Raw genomic sequence first — 15,589 nt, 5'->3', positions numbered from 1 at the left:
GACGCCGGTGATTGAACCTGGATGTGGTAAAGCTGAAAGGATGCAGAGAGATCAGAGCATGCCGGCATTACGAAGCATTTCGTTGCCGAGTCGATGTGCTTCTGTGCCATCGTCAATCAAACTCTCCTTGAACCATGGGTGTTTTAATGCCTCCTTGGCTGTGATCCGGCTCTTTGGATCATAAAGAAAGATCCGACGCAAAAGATCCAGGAAAGATCGGTTGAATGGCGTTGTGACAGGTATAAACTCCTGAATTATCAGATTTAGCTCGATCCTATACCTACTACAGATTCAATCAAGTGGGGGGTAGTTCTGACGCTTACCGGCAAATCCTTCATCGCTCGAACATACTTCCGAGAAGCCCGACTTGTTTCCGAATTGGGATAGTCAAGTTTGTTCTTCAAAAAGTACCTATATGGTAGATTAGTATTGGAGATAAGAGAGGGACGCCATGAATCGCTTACTTGTTTGCTGAGTTGTGACTCCCAGCTCGGCCACTCATCACCTGCCGTACCAATTTCGCATCGATCTTCTGACCGATCACTGCCTCCATCATCGCCAAGTGTTCCAAATTGTCGTGAGTCTGGAAGAGTGCATCGCCGGTGAAGAATTCCACTAGAATGCACCCAATACTCCAGATATCACAAGGGAAGCTCCAGCCCAGGTTCAGAATAATCTCAGGAGCCCGGTAATGCCGCGTGGAAACAACTGAAGAGTGGTATTCATCATCAAATGTGGCAGATCCAAAGTCAATGAGTCGAATTTCACTGTCCAACAAGACCCGACGTTGGCGAGCAACGCGGTGATTGGCACTGGTAGAAGAGGGGATGGTACGGCAGTAAGTGAAGGTCTGGTAAGCACTCTTGACAAGCAGAATGTTTTCGGGTTTCAGATCAGTGTGGATGAGGTTCAGGTCATGGAGGACTGCAAAGGAGTAGTCAGTGGTCGATCCCAGATACGGATCTTGCAAAAGTAAAACTTACAAGCAACACTCGTGAATAGCTGGCGAGCAAAGCTTTGAATGTGACTGCTTGGAAAGGGAACAAATGCGTTGCCTTTCAAGAAGTCGAAGACACTCTGGCCGAGTAGATCGGTCACAATGCAGATGTGATTCCGGAAGTCAAAACAGTCTCGAAGATGAATGCACTTGTTGCGGTTGGTTTTATCGTTTGATGCCAGAGTGGATAGTACTCGCAGCTCAATGCGAGATGCATCTCGATATTTTTGGATGGAACGAATAATCTTGACTGCACATCGCGATTTTCGCTGTTTATCATATGCTTCGACCACCTTACCAAAGGTTCCTTGTCCCAGCAACTTTATGATGGAATCTAGAGAGATATTAGTCCGATTTGTTTTTCGAGGGATCCGATAAACTCGAACTCACATCTGTCAGTCAATGGGGTGTCAGGAGTCACGATATAGTGGCCATCGTCGTCGTCGAATTTGTCTTGGCGCGAGGCAGCGCTCTAAGATAAAATTCCAAGGTTAGTTCCAGTTCCACTCAAATGAGGAGGTAATAAGATAAGATAAAAGGTTCACATACATCACGAATGACAGGCACTGGAACATCCTTGGATTTGATGATAGGTTGAGGTGGGGGGATGTAGCTAAGAAAAGCATCCCCAGCGTTCTCAAGTTCGATACGCTTTTGCTCATCTCGAGTGGATTTCCGGGTAGTGCGCTTGCGCTTTTGACCAGTCGTGGTACCATCCTGACCGTATCCGTTACTGGCGCCTGCACTCCCTTGAGAGCCAAGTGAGGTGGGGGCAGTGGTGTGTAGGGATGTAGTTCTATCTGTTGATAGAGAATTTGAGGAATCTGGTCCAAAATGCTGGGGGTTGATTGAGTAAGACGGTCGGTCATGGCCCAAGTCATGGGCAGTCTCAATTCCCGTGCGTCGCCTCTTGTTCGCAGGTTGAGTCACTTTTGACTGGGCTGCATTGGCACGCTGACCTGGAGGATTAGTCGCTTTTGAAGATTCAGGCTCGGGACTGTCGTCAATCACAATGACCTCCTTGGGGATGCCATTCTTGTAGAATTCGCCCCAATCAGGTTTCTTTCTCCGACCTCCTTGTGATGGGGCGGAACTGGAGCCGCTCTGATGAGATGTCATACCGGATGGCGTCGAGGCTGCTGGCGCGACTCTCGAAGAAGGAGTGTAAGGAAGAGTGGTTGTGGATGTGGGAGAGGGAACAGGGTAAGGGTATTGATTGGAGATTCGAGCCCCTGCAGCGTTAGAGGGAGCTGAATAGCCAGTAGGCGCTTGATATGAGGAATGGGGATAGCCGTAATGCTGGCGAGAAGGATGGGTTGCAGTAGCCGTGGAAGGCGTTGACATATTGTGTACGGAGGAGTGCCGTCCGTCACACGAACAGCTTTTAAGGCGCGGACAGGGCTCAGATCGCGACTGATTTTCGAGGGCTGGAGGGCCCTTCGAAAGGGTAAAGTGTCAAAGATACAGGTACGAAACGTTATGTTGCACCTGGCAGATTCAGTGCGACGAGAGGGGGAGGTGAAGAGAGGATGTGTCGGAAGGGATTCGCTTGGGACGTGACAATGACGAGGCGGTCGGAGAATGCGACGAGTGAATATTTTTATTCAATATACTTTCTCCAAGAGTGACAGAGATTTGATCTTAAGAAGGGGATTGAACAGATTGAATCATTGGATCAAGAGGTAGTGACATGGAGGAGGTAGAGAAGGGAAGAGGAAGAGGTTGATGATGATAGGAAAATGGTGGAGTCTCTACCGGGAGTTTGGGGGACGTAAGAGTGTTGCCGATCCCATCATCCTCACACCTTCCACTTCCCACGCTTTATTAGTCTACTAAGTAATTTATAATTACTGATCACTTACTACCTCTAGTTTTCTCTTCCTTGAAACTACACTAATTTCTAATAGAGATCATCCTATCTAATTTGTATGAGGGTTTTTTTTTGGAAGTGGACTGGTCCATGCGCGGAAAGGGAGAAAAATTCCAAGTAAGAAACAGACGGAAAAGGAGGGAAAAAAAGAGTCTGAGGGGAAAAGGCGGTAGATTGCTTTTCTCATTCCAATTGCACATAAAATTGTGACCTCAGAATGGACTATTCGCCTTCTACTATGACTTGAAACGTACCTAGGTACTTCATGCTTAGGGCTTATACACCTACCAACTCATTGGAACAAGCCAGGTACAAGAATAATGTCATTAAATACTACCTCCAGGGTTATATCTGCAGTGATAAATAGAGATATTAGATTACCCAGGTAGACTTGGCCGATCACCTGACATTCCAGCTGATTCATCATCTAATTTGGGATTTTGATAGACTTTCTACACTTGAGCCTTGCCTTGAATGCATCGAGAGATCTATTACACAGTCCTCACACTAACTGTTTAGTCTCTGGATGATCCACCATCACTAGATTCACTACTCTACGACGTACACGGTCCATCTGCAAGGGCTCCGCCTTGGTGACGTGGTGAGCCCCTCTTCCAGATGAGCTGGCCACATATCGAGTATCTGCACGGAGTACTCGTGGGTATTTAACCATTGAAGGTTGGTCTGTCTCGAGTGGCATCAATTGCAGACTTCTAGCTGCACACTCTCCATATACAGCCCTCACACCAAGACGGTATACATTCACATCTTCCTAGCTTCCAAAACGTTCAGCAAACCAGATTTCTCCAAAGTTATCATGACATGGGTCTGGAAGGAGTTGTTCGTTTCATGTTTGCTGACATCTCAGAATGCAAACCTTGGAAGATAGCTGATTCGGATGGCGACCTCCAGGGCTCTTACGAATGGGCTTCATTCTCTCCAATATTGGAAGGGCTGAGTCGGCACCAAACCCTTGGAAGTACTCATTGTATGACATACGCATACCCAGGTACCATGTGTATCTGTGGTCTGGATATGACTTCCAAGGTTGGCCAATGTATATCTTTATCTAAATTTCAGATGTAAATCAAGCAAAATACCCCATTTCATGAAGCCTGACCTTCTATGTACAAATAACATTTACTGGCATTTGACGTTGAACTGCTTCTAGTCAGGTATGTGTTACTACTTGATATCGTGTCCTAGACTCTTACTCTTCAGCGTTTGCGGGGCCAAGGTTCCAGGGATCGGGGGAAAATCGGAGGAAGGCTTAGTTGCCCCCACTAGGATCTCAAGTGATCTGGACTAAGACATATGATCATTTGTATGATGCTCACGAGTTCTAGAGAACACTTAGGTGAGCGAGGCTGGGAGAGTACTTAGTTAGTTCAGTCCAATTATTATTCTCAAGTTTTCGTTTCATTTCGAGTGCTAAGAATATTGTGCTTAATTTGAAAACAACAGCAGTAATAATATTATTTGGTCTCCTTGGGATCCTTCAAACAGGCTCGCTGCACATGTTTGATGCCGCGGCCATCAGCCTCAAGTGTAAATAGGAGATCCCGGATCTGGATGCCAGCCCCCGACGCCCCATCTTCGCGCCAGGTTCCAATACGCCGTTTGGGTTGGCTGGGCGCAGCCTGTCCAGAACGGTTCATCTTCTCAGTCGGAGTAGCAGTAGGAGTTGAAGGACTCGGTCGCGCGGGCGACGAAAAGCCACTGGGGGGGGCACCTCCCGGAATCAACCAGGAATAAGTCTTTTTGGTACCAAACATGCGACCAGAAAGCATGCTATTAGTAGCCATTCGGGCCGTTTCCACAGACTGTTGATGCTGCTGGGCCTCGCTGGCCTTAGTATCCACCATTTTTCGGGCTTCTTTCTTGGTAATAGATTTTCTGTCAAAGCTGGGTGCTCGATCGGCAATTGGAGTTGAAGGGGCAGATCCAATGTAATCGACTGAATCAGATCGCATTCCAGTGACTTCGCTCAGAGTTGCATCGGCACTGCGCTTGGCCCGCCGAGCGGCTATTTTTCTCTCAAAGGCACTGTCCTTGTTGACACTTCCTCGATATTTCTTCGATGGCGGCTCCTGGCCTGGCTCAGAGTTGCCGGGATTAGGCCCTATATACAATGTCAGTATGCAACAATCACTTCTTATACAATCAGGATGCGTACGTTTGGAAGGAGTTGCGATATTGTCAGTCACTAAGCTGGAGGTCTCAGCGACGTCAACCCACTCCGCAGGAACAATACCGTCCGCGTGTGCTCGGCGGCTTCGAGCAAGAATAGCGGCATAATCCACTGTTCCTCTTAGTCTTTCCTCACAAGAGATAGAAATAAGGTTCAGAATGTCCACTAAAGGGGCACCGTCTTGGTTGATGATGGTCTGACCGGTACGCACTACCGACGATCCATCTGGCCCAGTCACTTCAATAGCCTGAGGCCGACCAACAGGATGAAAGACACCCTCCGGAGGAATACGGACTCCGAGATCAAACGCACGCTTTTGAATCTTCTGTTCAAGAAGCTTGGACAGTAGAAATGGATCCTGGAGATGATACTGTGCTCGTCTCGCAGCCTCACTATCTTCACGGGTGGGTTGATTTGGGTCTTTGTAGGGCATGGGGGTCTGTAAAGATCCAGAAAATGATTCCTGTGATGCGGCTGGTTTCAAATAGGGCAACTCGCCAAAACTGCTGGACGCAGAAATTGTGCCGTTTGTGGATGTTTGAGAGGCGAAAGAAGTGTTAATGCCGGGTGGTCGCTGCAACTGCTGACCTCGGGGACCTTGTTGCGCCTGCGCAGTAGGCCCTGAAAAGCTGTGCGTCAGGAAGGCCTCTTCTTCGCGAACATCGATACCTGAGCTGGCCAGGACATCAGTCAGCTCAGACGCATCTGTAGTCTTATCTGCTGGACGAGAAGGAGGACCCATGGTGCCCGGCGGAGCTGGCGGTGCCTGGTTAGAAGGGATTTGGTTCTGGTGAATCCCATTCGTGGTGGCTCCGTTCATGGGTTGCTGGCCTTGGGGAGATTGCATAGAGTTGAAATTGGGTGAGGCGTAAGGTGATTGTGCTTGAGAGGGAGGAAGAGGAGACAGGCGTGGCCTTTTAAGAGGCGGGGGTACACTGCTGTTTACTGGAGAAGCAGCATGAGGAGATGGTGATGATACAGGAGGGAAGGGTTGAGAAGAGAATTGCGACGGGGGTTGCTGCTGCTGCTGCTGCGGGTGTCGCGTTTGAGCCATGATGGGTGGATTTTCCAGAAACAGGGTTGAAAAGAGCGTTCGTGTCAAGTAACTCGAAGTCGAAGTCGAAGTCGAAGTGGACGTATGTCCAAAGTGGATACACGCGCGGAAGTAAAAGTTGAATGGAAGTGAGAGCGTATTAGTCGCACCACCAGATCCCACGGAGCGTGATCATTTCTTTAATTGTTGAAAGATGTTTATGCCCAATGTGATCACTATTCCGTACAGTAGATAGAAAGAGAGGCTATAGAAAAGTGGGATAAAGGAGAGAGATAACTAAGAGCAGGTTGATGAGATGCCCAAGGAGCTTGGCCTTGGGAGGTTTGGCTCCGCGGATTGCGATGGGAAAGTCATGTGACCATTAGTCAGTCGTTCCGGCTATTGTCTCGTTAGCTACTGTTTCATTCCCATTCACTCACCTTATTTCTATCTTTGATTATTAAACTCACAAAATCAACTGTCGCATAAAGCCACGGGAGCATCCATGATTCCCAATTGAGTTGCACGATCACCTAACTCCCGTGACACGGGCGACTGCGCCCTTAGAATTGAGTTATTTGCCGACTGCGACATAGCTCTACTTTCCCTTATACACTCGGTTAAGAGCTCAAGTCAACATGTCAACCAAACGTAAAGCCTCAGCTCTTGGAGCGACTGCCGATGATGAACCGGCTGATCCCTCGGATGAGTTGGCATTCTACTGCCTGGGTGGAGGCAACGAGGTCGGGCGATCTTGTCATATCATTCAGTACAAGGGAAAGACGGTCATGGTAAGCTTGGCTTGAAAACTGGTATTTTGGGAATGCGATTTGGCTAATTTGAACTCTGGAATAGCTCGATGCGGGAATGCACCCAGCCAAGGAAGGCTTCTCAGCTCTCCCATTCTTTGACGAGTTTGATCTGAGTACCGTCGATATACTATTGATTAGCCAGTACGTGAAATCCTATCATATAGCCTGATATATGAATACAACAGCATAAAAAGTGATGCTGTTGACTCCCACTTCGAGTTAAAAGTTATGCGACATAAAAATTAACTCGGGGATCAAAGCCATCGCTTTTCAATTTAGTCGCTCTCTCTGATATCTTGATTCTAGTTTCCATGTCGACCATTCCTCTGCACTCCCATACGTTCTCAGCAAAACCAACTTCAAAGGTCGTGTTTTCATGACACATGCGACCAAAGCCATCTACAAGTGGCTCATCCAGGACAACGTCCGAGTTAGCAATACCTCCTCCTCTTCAGATCAGCGCACCACCCTATACACCGAACGTGATCATCTCTCCACACTACCGCTAATTGAAACAATTGATTTCAACACCACTCACACCATCAATAGTATTCGGATCACACCGTTCCCCGCCGGCCATGTCTTGGGCGCTGCCATGTTTTTGATATCAATTGCTGGCTTGAATATCCTTTTCACCGGTGACTATTCCCGCGAGGAAGACCGTCATTTAATCCCCGCGGCGGTTCCGAAAGGTATCAATATCGACATTCTAATTACAGAGTCTACTTTCGGCATTTCATCTAATCCGCCGCGATTGGAACGTGAGGCAGCTTTGATGAAGTCAATCACTGGTATTTTGAATCGTGGAGGCCGCGTTTTGATGCCGGTATTTGCACTCGGTCGTGCCCAGGAGCTTCTTCTGATTCTTGAAGAATATTGGGAGAATCACCCCGAGTTACAAAAAGTACCCATATACTATATCGGTAATATGGCCCGGCGGTGCATGGTTGTGTATCAGACATATATCGGTGCGATGAATGATAACATCAAGCGGCTTTTCCGTCAACGCATGGCCGAGGCAGAGGCTAGTGGAGATAAGAGTGTCACTGCAGGTCCGTGGGACTTCCGCTACGTCAGAAGTTTGAGAAGTTTGGAGCGGTTTGATGATGTCGGGGGCTGTGTCATGATCGCGTCTCCGGGTATGCTGCAAACTGGAACTAGTCGAGAGCTGCTCGAACGATGGGCACCCAGCGAACGCAACGGTGTTGTGATGACTGGATACAGTGTTGAAGGCACTATGGCAAAACAACTCCTAAACGAGCCTGACCAGATCCCTGCAGTTATGTCAAAGGGTGCCATAGTTCAGGGTCGGGGCCGAGTTCCTGGTGGCAATGATGAAGACCAGAAAGTCATGATCCCGCGTCGTTGTACCATAGATGAGATCAGCTTTGCAGCTCACGTCGACGGCGTTGAGAACCGTAATTTTATCGAGGAGGTTGCCGCGCCAGTTGTGGTAAGAAATAATGTGCATTTTTCTCTTGTTCTTACTAACAGCTGACCTTTTATTCAGATCCTTGTCCATGGTGAAAAGCACCAGATGATGAGACTCAAGTCGAAGCTTTTGAGTCTCAACGCAGATAAGACGGTCAAGGTGAAAGTGTACACACCCGCGAACTGCGATGAAGTGCGCATTCCGTTCAAAAAGGATAAAATTGCCAAGGTTGTCGGCAGATTGGCACAGATTGCACCACCTTCAGACCAAGACGAAAGTCAACTAATGGCTGGAGTGCTTGTTCAGAATGGTTTTGATCTATCACTTATGGCTCCAGATGATCTCCGAGAGTACGCTGGATTGACGACAACTACTATCACTTGTAAACAACATCTTACTCTTAGCTCCGCAAGCATTGACTTAATCAAATGGGCGCTTGAAGGTACATTTGGGGCAATCGAGGAATTGGACAACGCGAGGACAGAAAAGAAAGAGAATGCCGACTTGGAACATTTAATTACGAAACAGGAGGCTGCCGACGAAGAGATCCCATTGGAGGAAGCACAGACATTCTTAGTGATGGGCTGCGTTATCCTACGACATCATCCGCGAACGCGCGAGGTAGAACTCGAGTGGGAGGGTAATATGATGAATGACGGAGTTGCCGATGCTGTCATGGCCGTTCTTCTCACAGTTGAGAGCAGTCCAGCCTCAGTGAAACGTAATGAATCCCCTTGTCCCTCGTTCATTACATCAATACTGACAAGCCTTTTCCAAATGATTAGAATCCGCTAAAAACAAGCACCACCACCACCATCATCAAGATAACGGTAATGATGATATTGCTGCATTTTCTAACCCTCACTCCCACCTTGATGCTGAGGATCGTCTTGCCCGTCTCCTGATGATGTTGGAGGCGCAATTTGGCTCTAATATTGCCCCTATAGAGCGTCCCCGTATCCCTGCTGACCTTATAGATGGCAATGCAGGAGACGAACAGCCCGAGAACGTAAAAGAAGAGCGTATTGCTGATATCGAATCAGCAGAACTCGATCGTCTTCTTGCTTTGGGGATACCGGTTCCGGGCATTGAGATCCAGGTTGATAAACACGTTGCCCGAGTGTGGCTCGAGACCTTGGAGGTGGAATGCGCTAGTCCCATTTTGCGTGATCGAGTCCGCATTGTTGTTGAAAGGGCAGTAGAAACCGTTTCTGGCCTATGGGCCACCAGTTCCATGCCCAAAGAGAGCGTGTCTAATGGTTTCGTCAACCCAAAAACGGATGTGCCAGAAAAGGCAGTCGCCATCCAGGCTCAGGGTTGATTCGCCATAGATCTTATGAATGTATTTAATTACTGGATACTCAATTGTATGGATTATTATGCCAACGTTATGGACTGCTTCAAATTTTATTGCTTTATAGGTATCTTGCGTTTTGTAGTAGACTTAGTTCCAAAGTTTCAAGGCATTTTTCGAAGTTGACATTATTCTCGGTCAATCCAATTCTGCAAATACACTCTCCAATACTCTGACAGTAACATTCACTGTCGATACCACTAGACCAAAGTGGGGCACAGGTCCAATGAGAAATGGTTACGATGCTGTTGGTCCGACATGAAGTGAATCTAGCGAGTTTTACCTATTTAGTTACAGCGAGGACAAGATTGAATAACACACCTCTTACAACTTCGCATCGACGCACCTAGATCTATTCCATCGAGAATACTAGTTGCATATGCACCGTAAGAACGTCGCCGTTCCGACATCCACAATCATATCAATCTCTTCCTTGGAAATGTTGTCAGGTGGTGCTACCCCGTATGCTCTATGACAAACTCAATCTTCATATTCACAAAAAGAATAACTAACAGTATCCAGCAATTTTCAAATTAATAAGATGATATCTTAACCCTCACCCAAGAATAGCCCTTTGCTTCGGATATGTCCCAAATTTGGATGATCACCTAGATGCAAGCGGAGTTACTCCCCCAGAAGATTGTCTATCTCTTGCACGTTATCCAGCAGCAGTTCCTTCTAAGTTGTCTTTTGTACGGTCAATGATGCAGCACAGGAGACGGGATGCACTCGGTATGTTTTCTCATGCCGGAAACACCACTTCCCTGTCAATAGTCCGCACAATAGAGTCACTTATCAATATACTAGAGATTGGAGTGTACCAACCACCAAGAGTTTACCCAATTGTTTAAATGTTTGGGGTAACACCTTCCTGTTCCCAGGCGCGAAGAGTTCCAGAACATCCCATTCCAAACATAATTCATCAAGAATGAACAGAGCTCCGAATTTCACTCAGACGGTTTTTATGGCTGCGAAATAGCCAGGTGCGGCTGAAACACAGCCAAGGGACTGTTCATATCAGTTAATGTATCTGGCTTGAGGTTCAAAGTTTCATATAACTTACAGCACCAGCCACTGACTCGGCAATGAATGCGCACACATTGTCAGATCCGCATCCAACTTGGCTGCAAGATGTGCAACATATGCTTCATTAGAGTCGCTATATCTAACAAACCAGTGGAACAAGAATCGCAGGACGGTTTTTGAACTAGGCCCTGAGGCTGTATAGGCTGCTTTGAAGCTAGCTCGTCAATAATTTCTTTAGTCGTCAACCCCCGAGCTACAGCGCACCAGGTTCATTGCCCGCCTCTCCTCTTATTACAGTGCTATCTTTCGCTCCCTTGCTGTGGGAGGTCGTTTCATGCGAAGAAAACCATTCGGGCCACTACTGGCAAGAATACATATCATGTATTTCCATGCTATACATACCATCACAAGAAGGATAGTGACTCCTGCCAGATCCTCAGATGCGTTAGCCCCAAAGAAAGCTGAATGGCAATAAGAAATTTGGTCAATTTGGTCAATTTAGACTTTGATTGCCTGCTGGACCTGCTCATAGCTATGATTCAGTCAGAAGGCAGTAGCACCGCCGGTTGAATCAAGAAACTTCGTACCATGCTCGAGGAAGATATATCTTCTTTTACCTGCTGCTTTCTGGGGGCACAAAGTGACTATTCCTGTGCAAAATCGCACTGCGATCAAGGGACCTCGGAAGCCTTCGTATGATATCAGCGTACCTATTTATGTAGCTTTAATTAGGTATAAGGATCTTTCTAAATTGTTCACATACCGGAGTCTGTCATTGTTACCCAAGAAGTATCAAAAATAAACCTTGGAAGGTTAAAAAGTGTTCCAAGGTTGAGAACCTGGAAAAAAATTGTGAGAACTCAGAGCAATATGGAATAGTACAATACAGCGACATTCTACGTGCTTAGGTCCTTTTTTATACTGATTTTAACCCGAGGTAATTAATTGCACACGGGTTGAATGGGCTCGGCATGCCGATCGGAGGAAGCCGTGTATTCTATAGTGTTTTCGGCATACCTATACATGAGAAGCCGAGCAGATGATTGGCTTCTCACTCAGCGGTCATTGAAGAGAGGAAATTGGGAACTGGGGTCAACATCTGTTCGATAGCCCTGATTGTAGAATCTTTCATTATTGAGGGACTAACTCAAACTTGGAAGCGAAAAGGTCAACTGTTTGTTGATTCTACTAGAAAAGTAAACATGTGACTCCACAGAGTTGATGGCTGGATCCATGCTCCACGCCTAAATCCCATCGCTTCCTGCCCAAATCGGTAGCTACCCAGTGCCATAAATTAATTGGACCTACGGAGTAGAAAGTATCATATTACATGTCTAGGGAAACTACTTAGCTCTGAATACCACAAAAGGCGTACATCTTATCAGCTACATCTATAAATTCATGAGTGATTTCTAACGTTAGGACAACTTTAATCATCGAATATTCATAGCATTCTTGTCCAAAAAAAATATCAATAGAGAAGCAAAGGGGAAAAATAAAGTGAATGCCAAGCTAGAACCTGACACAAAAGGAAAATAGACATTATTGACAGTAAGTCACGGAAAATTCATAGCAAAACCCATAAACCCATTTACAAAGAAGGCCACAATCTGAAGTTATTGATACAGCTGGAAAAGCCTCACTGTTCGTGAAGCTCGTCGTTCAGCACCCATAGGGACAGGAAAAAGGAAGAAAAAAAATAAAATCATACAGCCGAAGGGGAGTTGGCCAGCAGCTCCGAGGCTGATGAGATGATGTACAAGCAAGTGACTATTCTCGGGGTTTCAGCCTCAGTTGTGCAGTACACTGCCTGGAACACCGTGGCTTGTCCCCTTTAGACTATCGACAGTCTTCCGGCGCAGACGAGTTCGGGTCGCCGGGCCATCAGTTGATACTACAGTAGGCTCATGGTGAGTTTCAGCGGGGGACACGGCCTTGGAAGCTTCCGAATCCACCAGTTTCTGGGCGCTTTCACGACCTCGCTCATAACGAAGTTTGACTTCGCCCTTCCACTGAGTGCCAAGCAAGCTGTCCCAGAAAGTGAAGAAGGGTTGGGAGAAGTTCGTCTTGATTCCCCAGCTCTGGTGGTGGATGTCGTGATAAGCAGCATTGTTCGTCGTGAGGATCTGCAGGGGGTCCCAAGGGAACGCATAACCGCAGTGATCATCTACCGTCTTGATAGTCGAGAAGGTGAAGAACCAGATGGCTTGACGGTTGGTCATGCCAGCAACCAAAAATCCAATGCCAGTGCCGAGAGTATCCAACAAGAATCCTTCCACGGGGTGGTTATATAGAGCGCCAAAAGCATAGGGAACGTAGAGACGGTGGTGGCGAGAATGGAAGGTTACTGGGAATTGACGTCAAAATACGTATTGTGGATGAGGGGTCTCTAAACTCACCATATAGCCAGGTATTCATGTGCATGGCCCGGTGCAAGACATACTGCCAGGTATCGACAATGCAAACAGCGAGTGTGAATTGCAGACCCGGGACCAAGTACCAGTAGATGAAACTAGCCAGTGCCAGCTCCCAGCTTGTGAACGCCGGAGCAGTAATCTTTGCACCGTTATCTAGGGTCAGTGACTGTAGAACGTTCGGATAGGAACCGCCGGCCAACGCCCCAGCTAATATCACATGTCCGTTCTGAGACACGGACTTTGCCAATCCCACCGCATCAACGCCGACAAGTGTCAACAATGAGGGAATGGCTTTTTGGGCAATACGAATTCGACGCGCCCACACGGTTACATCGTACTCCTCGTGCCCGGCCATTTCAATGGGGTCGAAATGGGACACAGCCAAACCTGCAATGGTCTGGATGATCTGTTGCAAAACGACATCGCGTACAACTTCCCATCGGGTTACGCGGTTTCGCTTCGATAGCTCAGCAGGAGTGTGTAGACGGTATTTCTCAAACAAATTTAATGTATCGCAGACGTGGTACATCATAGAAAGAGCCCAATAGGCGATAATAGGCAACGCAAGGGCGCAGATGGCATCAGACACGCCTGGGACGAGAGATTCTCGAGGGTAGAGATTGTATTTCGGGAGGGGCGGAAGGTCCAAGGCGACTGACGTGTTGACAGCCATGATGGGCGAGGCAAAAAAAAAAAAAAAGGGTATGCGATCCTTGAAATATGTTCTCTGGATGTTTACGGATGTCAAAGTCGACGAGGAATTGGGGGGCAATGGCGATGAAGAGGAAAAATCGAGGGTAACAACTGCCCTATGGGCACAGGGTATTTCCAAAAGCTCGACAACAATCTAAGACTAGAGTGAATCTGTCGCGTACTGCACAGAAGGATGGTTAAATAAAAATGAGGATAAGGACAAGGTCAAAAAGATTCTCAGAACCAGGAGGCGAAATGGTTCCGGTTTGCTTAAAAGTGGCGCCAGTTCGGATCCGGCGTTGCGAGTGGAGGCCTGACTGTATTTTACGTATTTAAACCAGGTCCTAGGCCGTTCTGGGTGAATATTACGGTATTATTACAAGATATTGTACCGGTAACTCCAAGATAAAAGTGCCTAGTTAGTTATTAGTTAGTAGCTTATTGGATCATGATATTGTTCATACATAGGTATATAGAGACAACACCAGGGACACCTCCTTATTGAGTGGGATGATCCAGTATACATAAATATCGACATCAGTGGTGTGATAACTAGCTTCGGGATCCGTATTGAATTGACCTCCGGATATCAGTTATACGAGCTCATTCAAGGAGAAATATCACATGGACATATGGTGACGCTAGATAACCAATCTCCAGACTGGTTAATCTCCGATATACGACCAATTTCCAACAGTGAACAACCTCGGAGCACATCAAAAGTACATCAGCATGGAGTTTCCAGGTAGCCTAATTCTGGTTTCTTTTCAAATATCTGACGTTGTGGCTGGTTTGAATGTTTCTTTTGAGTTGGTAGCAGGACACATTGAATATACTGGTCTGCTGAAATCCAACATGAATTGTAGTGAAAGATGGAAGAGTCTCAGCCTGTGTTTGTACTCTGTATATCTCCCTCACTCCGCATTCACGCTAATCTCAATTGGAAAAGACAAACAGTGCAAACATCCCCCACCGCTCCTGGAGCCGCCGCTAGAAAAAAAAAACTTCGTTTTTCCCCTCCTTTTTTGTTGTTCCCCCGTTCGCCTCTCCCAATTCCCTCTTTTCACCCTTCTTAACCCTTCAAAATGATTATCTACGCTGTATGTTACCTGTTGAAATATTGCTTTCTCTCAAAATATCCCAAGGATCAACAACTAATGATATTTAGGACATCATTTCCGGTGACGAGATCATCTCGGATACCTTCAAGATCGCCCCTAGCGCTGCCTGCCCTATCCTTTGGGAGGCTGACTGCAAGAAGTACCTCAAGAAGGGTAACGAGGACTTCCAGCTTGAGGGTGCTAACCCCTCCGCTGAGGATGGTGATGCCGATGATGGTGGTGAGGGCGAGTCCACCATGGTCCACGACATTGAGGACCAGTTCCGTCTTGTCTGGTTGAAGGAGGACGAGGGTCTTAAGCCTTCCAAGGACGGCTTCAAGTCTCACCTGAAGGGCTATGTTAAGAAGGTTCTCGAAAAGCTCACCGCCGCCGGTGCCAGCGAGGAGACTATCAACGAGTTCAAGAAGGGCGCCGCTGCCGCTGTCAAGCACATCATTGGCAACTACAACAACTACGATGTCCTCATGGGTACCTCCATGGATGGTGATGCCATGTAAGTCTATGTCATGCTATTTTGCTTGCTTTCTTTTACTGACTCCTTTTTCCCAGGCACGTTCTCATTGACTTCCGCGAGGACGGTGTCACTCCCTTTGCTACTGTCTGGAAGCACGGTCTCAAGGAGATCAAGGTCTAAGCTTTTGCA

General features: G+C 47.1%; 5 protein-coding genes across 5 annotated transcripts; 2 read left to right on the top strand and 3 right to left on the bottom strand.

Annotated features, from left to right (window-relative positions):
- Positions 1-51: 51 nt before the first annotated feature.
- Positions 52-2,341, bottom strand: N7495_002034 (putative protein kinase (Lkh1); the record flags this gene model as incomplete). The annotated part of the gene is made up of 6 exons (XM_057204704.1): positions 52-249; positions 324-411; positions 465-924; positions 984-1,331; positions 1,388-1,469; positions 1,547-2,341. 6 exons carry the CDS (start codon positions 2,339-2,341, stop codon positions 52-54), a joined length of 1,971 nt encoding a protein of 656 aa, XP_057065311.1.
- A 2,001-nt stretch (positions 2,342-4,342) lies between these two features.
- N7495_002033 (uncharacterized protein) lies at positions 4,343-6,112 on the bottom strand (the record flags this gene model as incomplete). The annotated part of the gene is made up of 1 exon (XM_057204703.1): positions 4,343-6,112. One exon carries the CDS (start codon positions 6,110-6,112, stop codon positions 4,343-4,345), a length of 1,770 nt encoding a protein of 589 aa, XP_057065310.1.
- Positions 6,113-6,729: 617 nt separating this feature from the next.
- On the top strand, positions 6,730-9,656 carry ysh1 (cleavage polyadenylation factor subunit YSH1; the record flags this gene model as incomplete). The annotated part of the gene is made up of 5 exons (XM_057204702.1): positions 6,730-6,882; positions 6,947-7,044; positions 7,210-8,356; positions 8,414-9,056; positions 9,121-9,656. 5 exons carry the CDS (start codon positions 6,730-6,732, stop codon positions 9,654-9,656), a joined length of 2,577 nt encoding a protein of 858 aa, XP_057065309.1.
- A 2,849-nt stretch (positions 9,657-12,505) lies between these two features.
- Positions 12,506-13,805, bottom strand: sur2 (sphingosine hydroxylase; the record flags this gene model as incomplete). Its single annotated transcript, XM_057204701.1, has 2 exons — positions 12,506-13,062; positions 13,115-13,805. 2 exons carry the CDS (start codon positions 13,803-13,805, stop codon positions 12,506-12,508), a joined length of 1,248 nt encoding a protein of 415 aa, XP_057065308.1.
- Positions 13,806-14,910: 1,105 nt separating this feature from the next.
- Positions 14,911-15,580, top strand: N7495_002030 (translationally-controlled tumor protein; the record flags this gene model as incomplete). Its single annotated transcript, XM_057204700.1, has 3 exons — positions 14,911-14,925; positions 14,994-15,439; positions 15,496-15,580. 3 exons carry the CDS (start codon positions 14,911-14,913, stop codon positions 15,578-15,580), a joined length of 546 nt encoding a protein of 181 aa, XP_057065307.1.
- Between the last annotated feature and the right edge of the window lie 9 nt (positions 15,581-15,589).

Source organism: Penicillium taxi (assembly GCF_028828555.1).
Source record: "Penicillium taxi strain IBT 34144 chromosome Unknown utg000002l_segment0_segment0, whole genome shotgun sequence".
NCBI lineage: Eukaryota > Fungi > Ascomycota > Eurotiomycetes > Eurotiales > Aspergillaceae > Penicillium > Penicillium taxi.
This window is presented reverse-complemented; position numbering and strand designations above follow the sequence as displayed.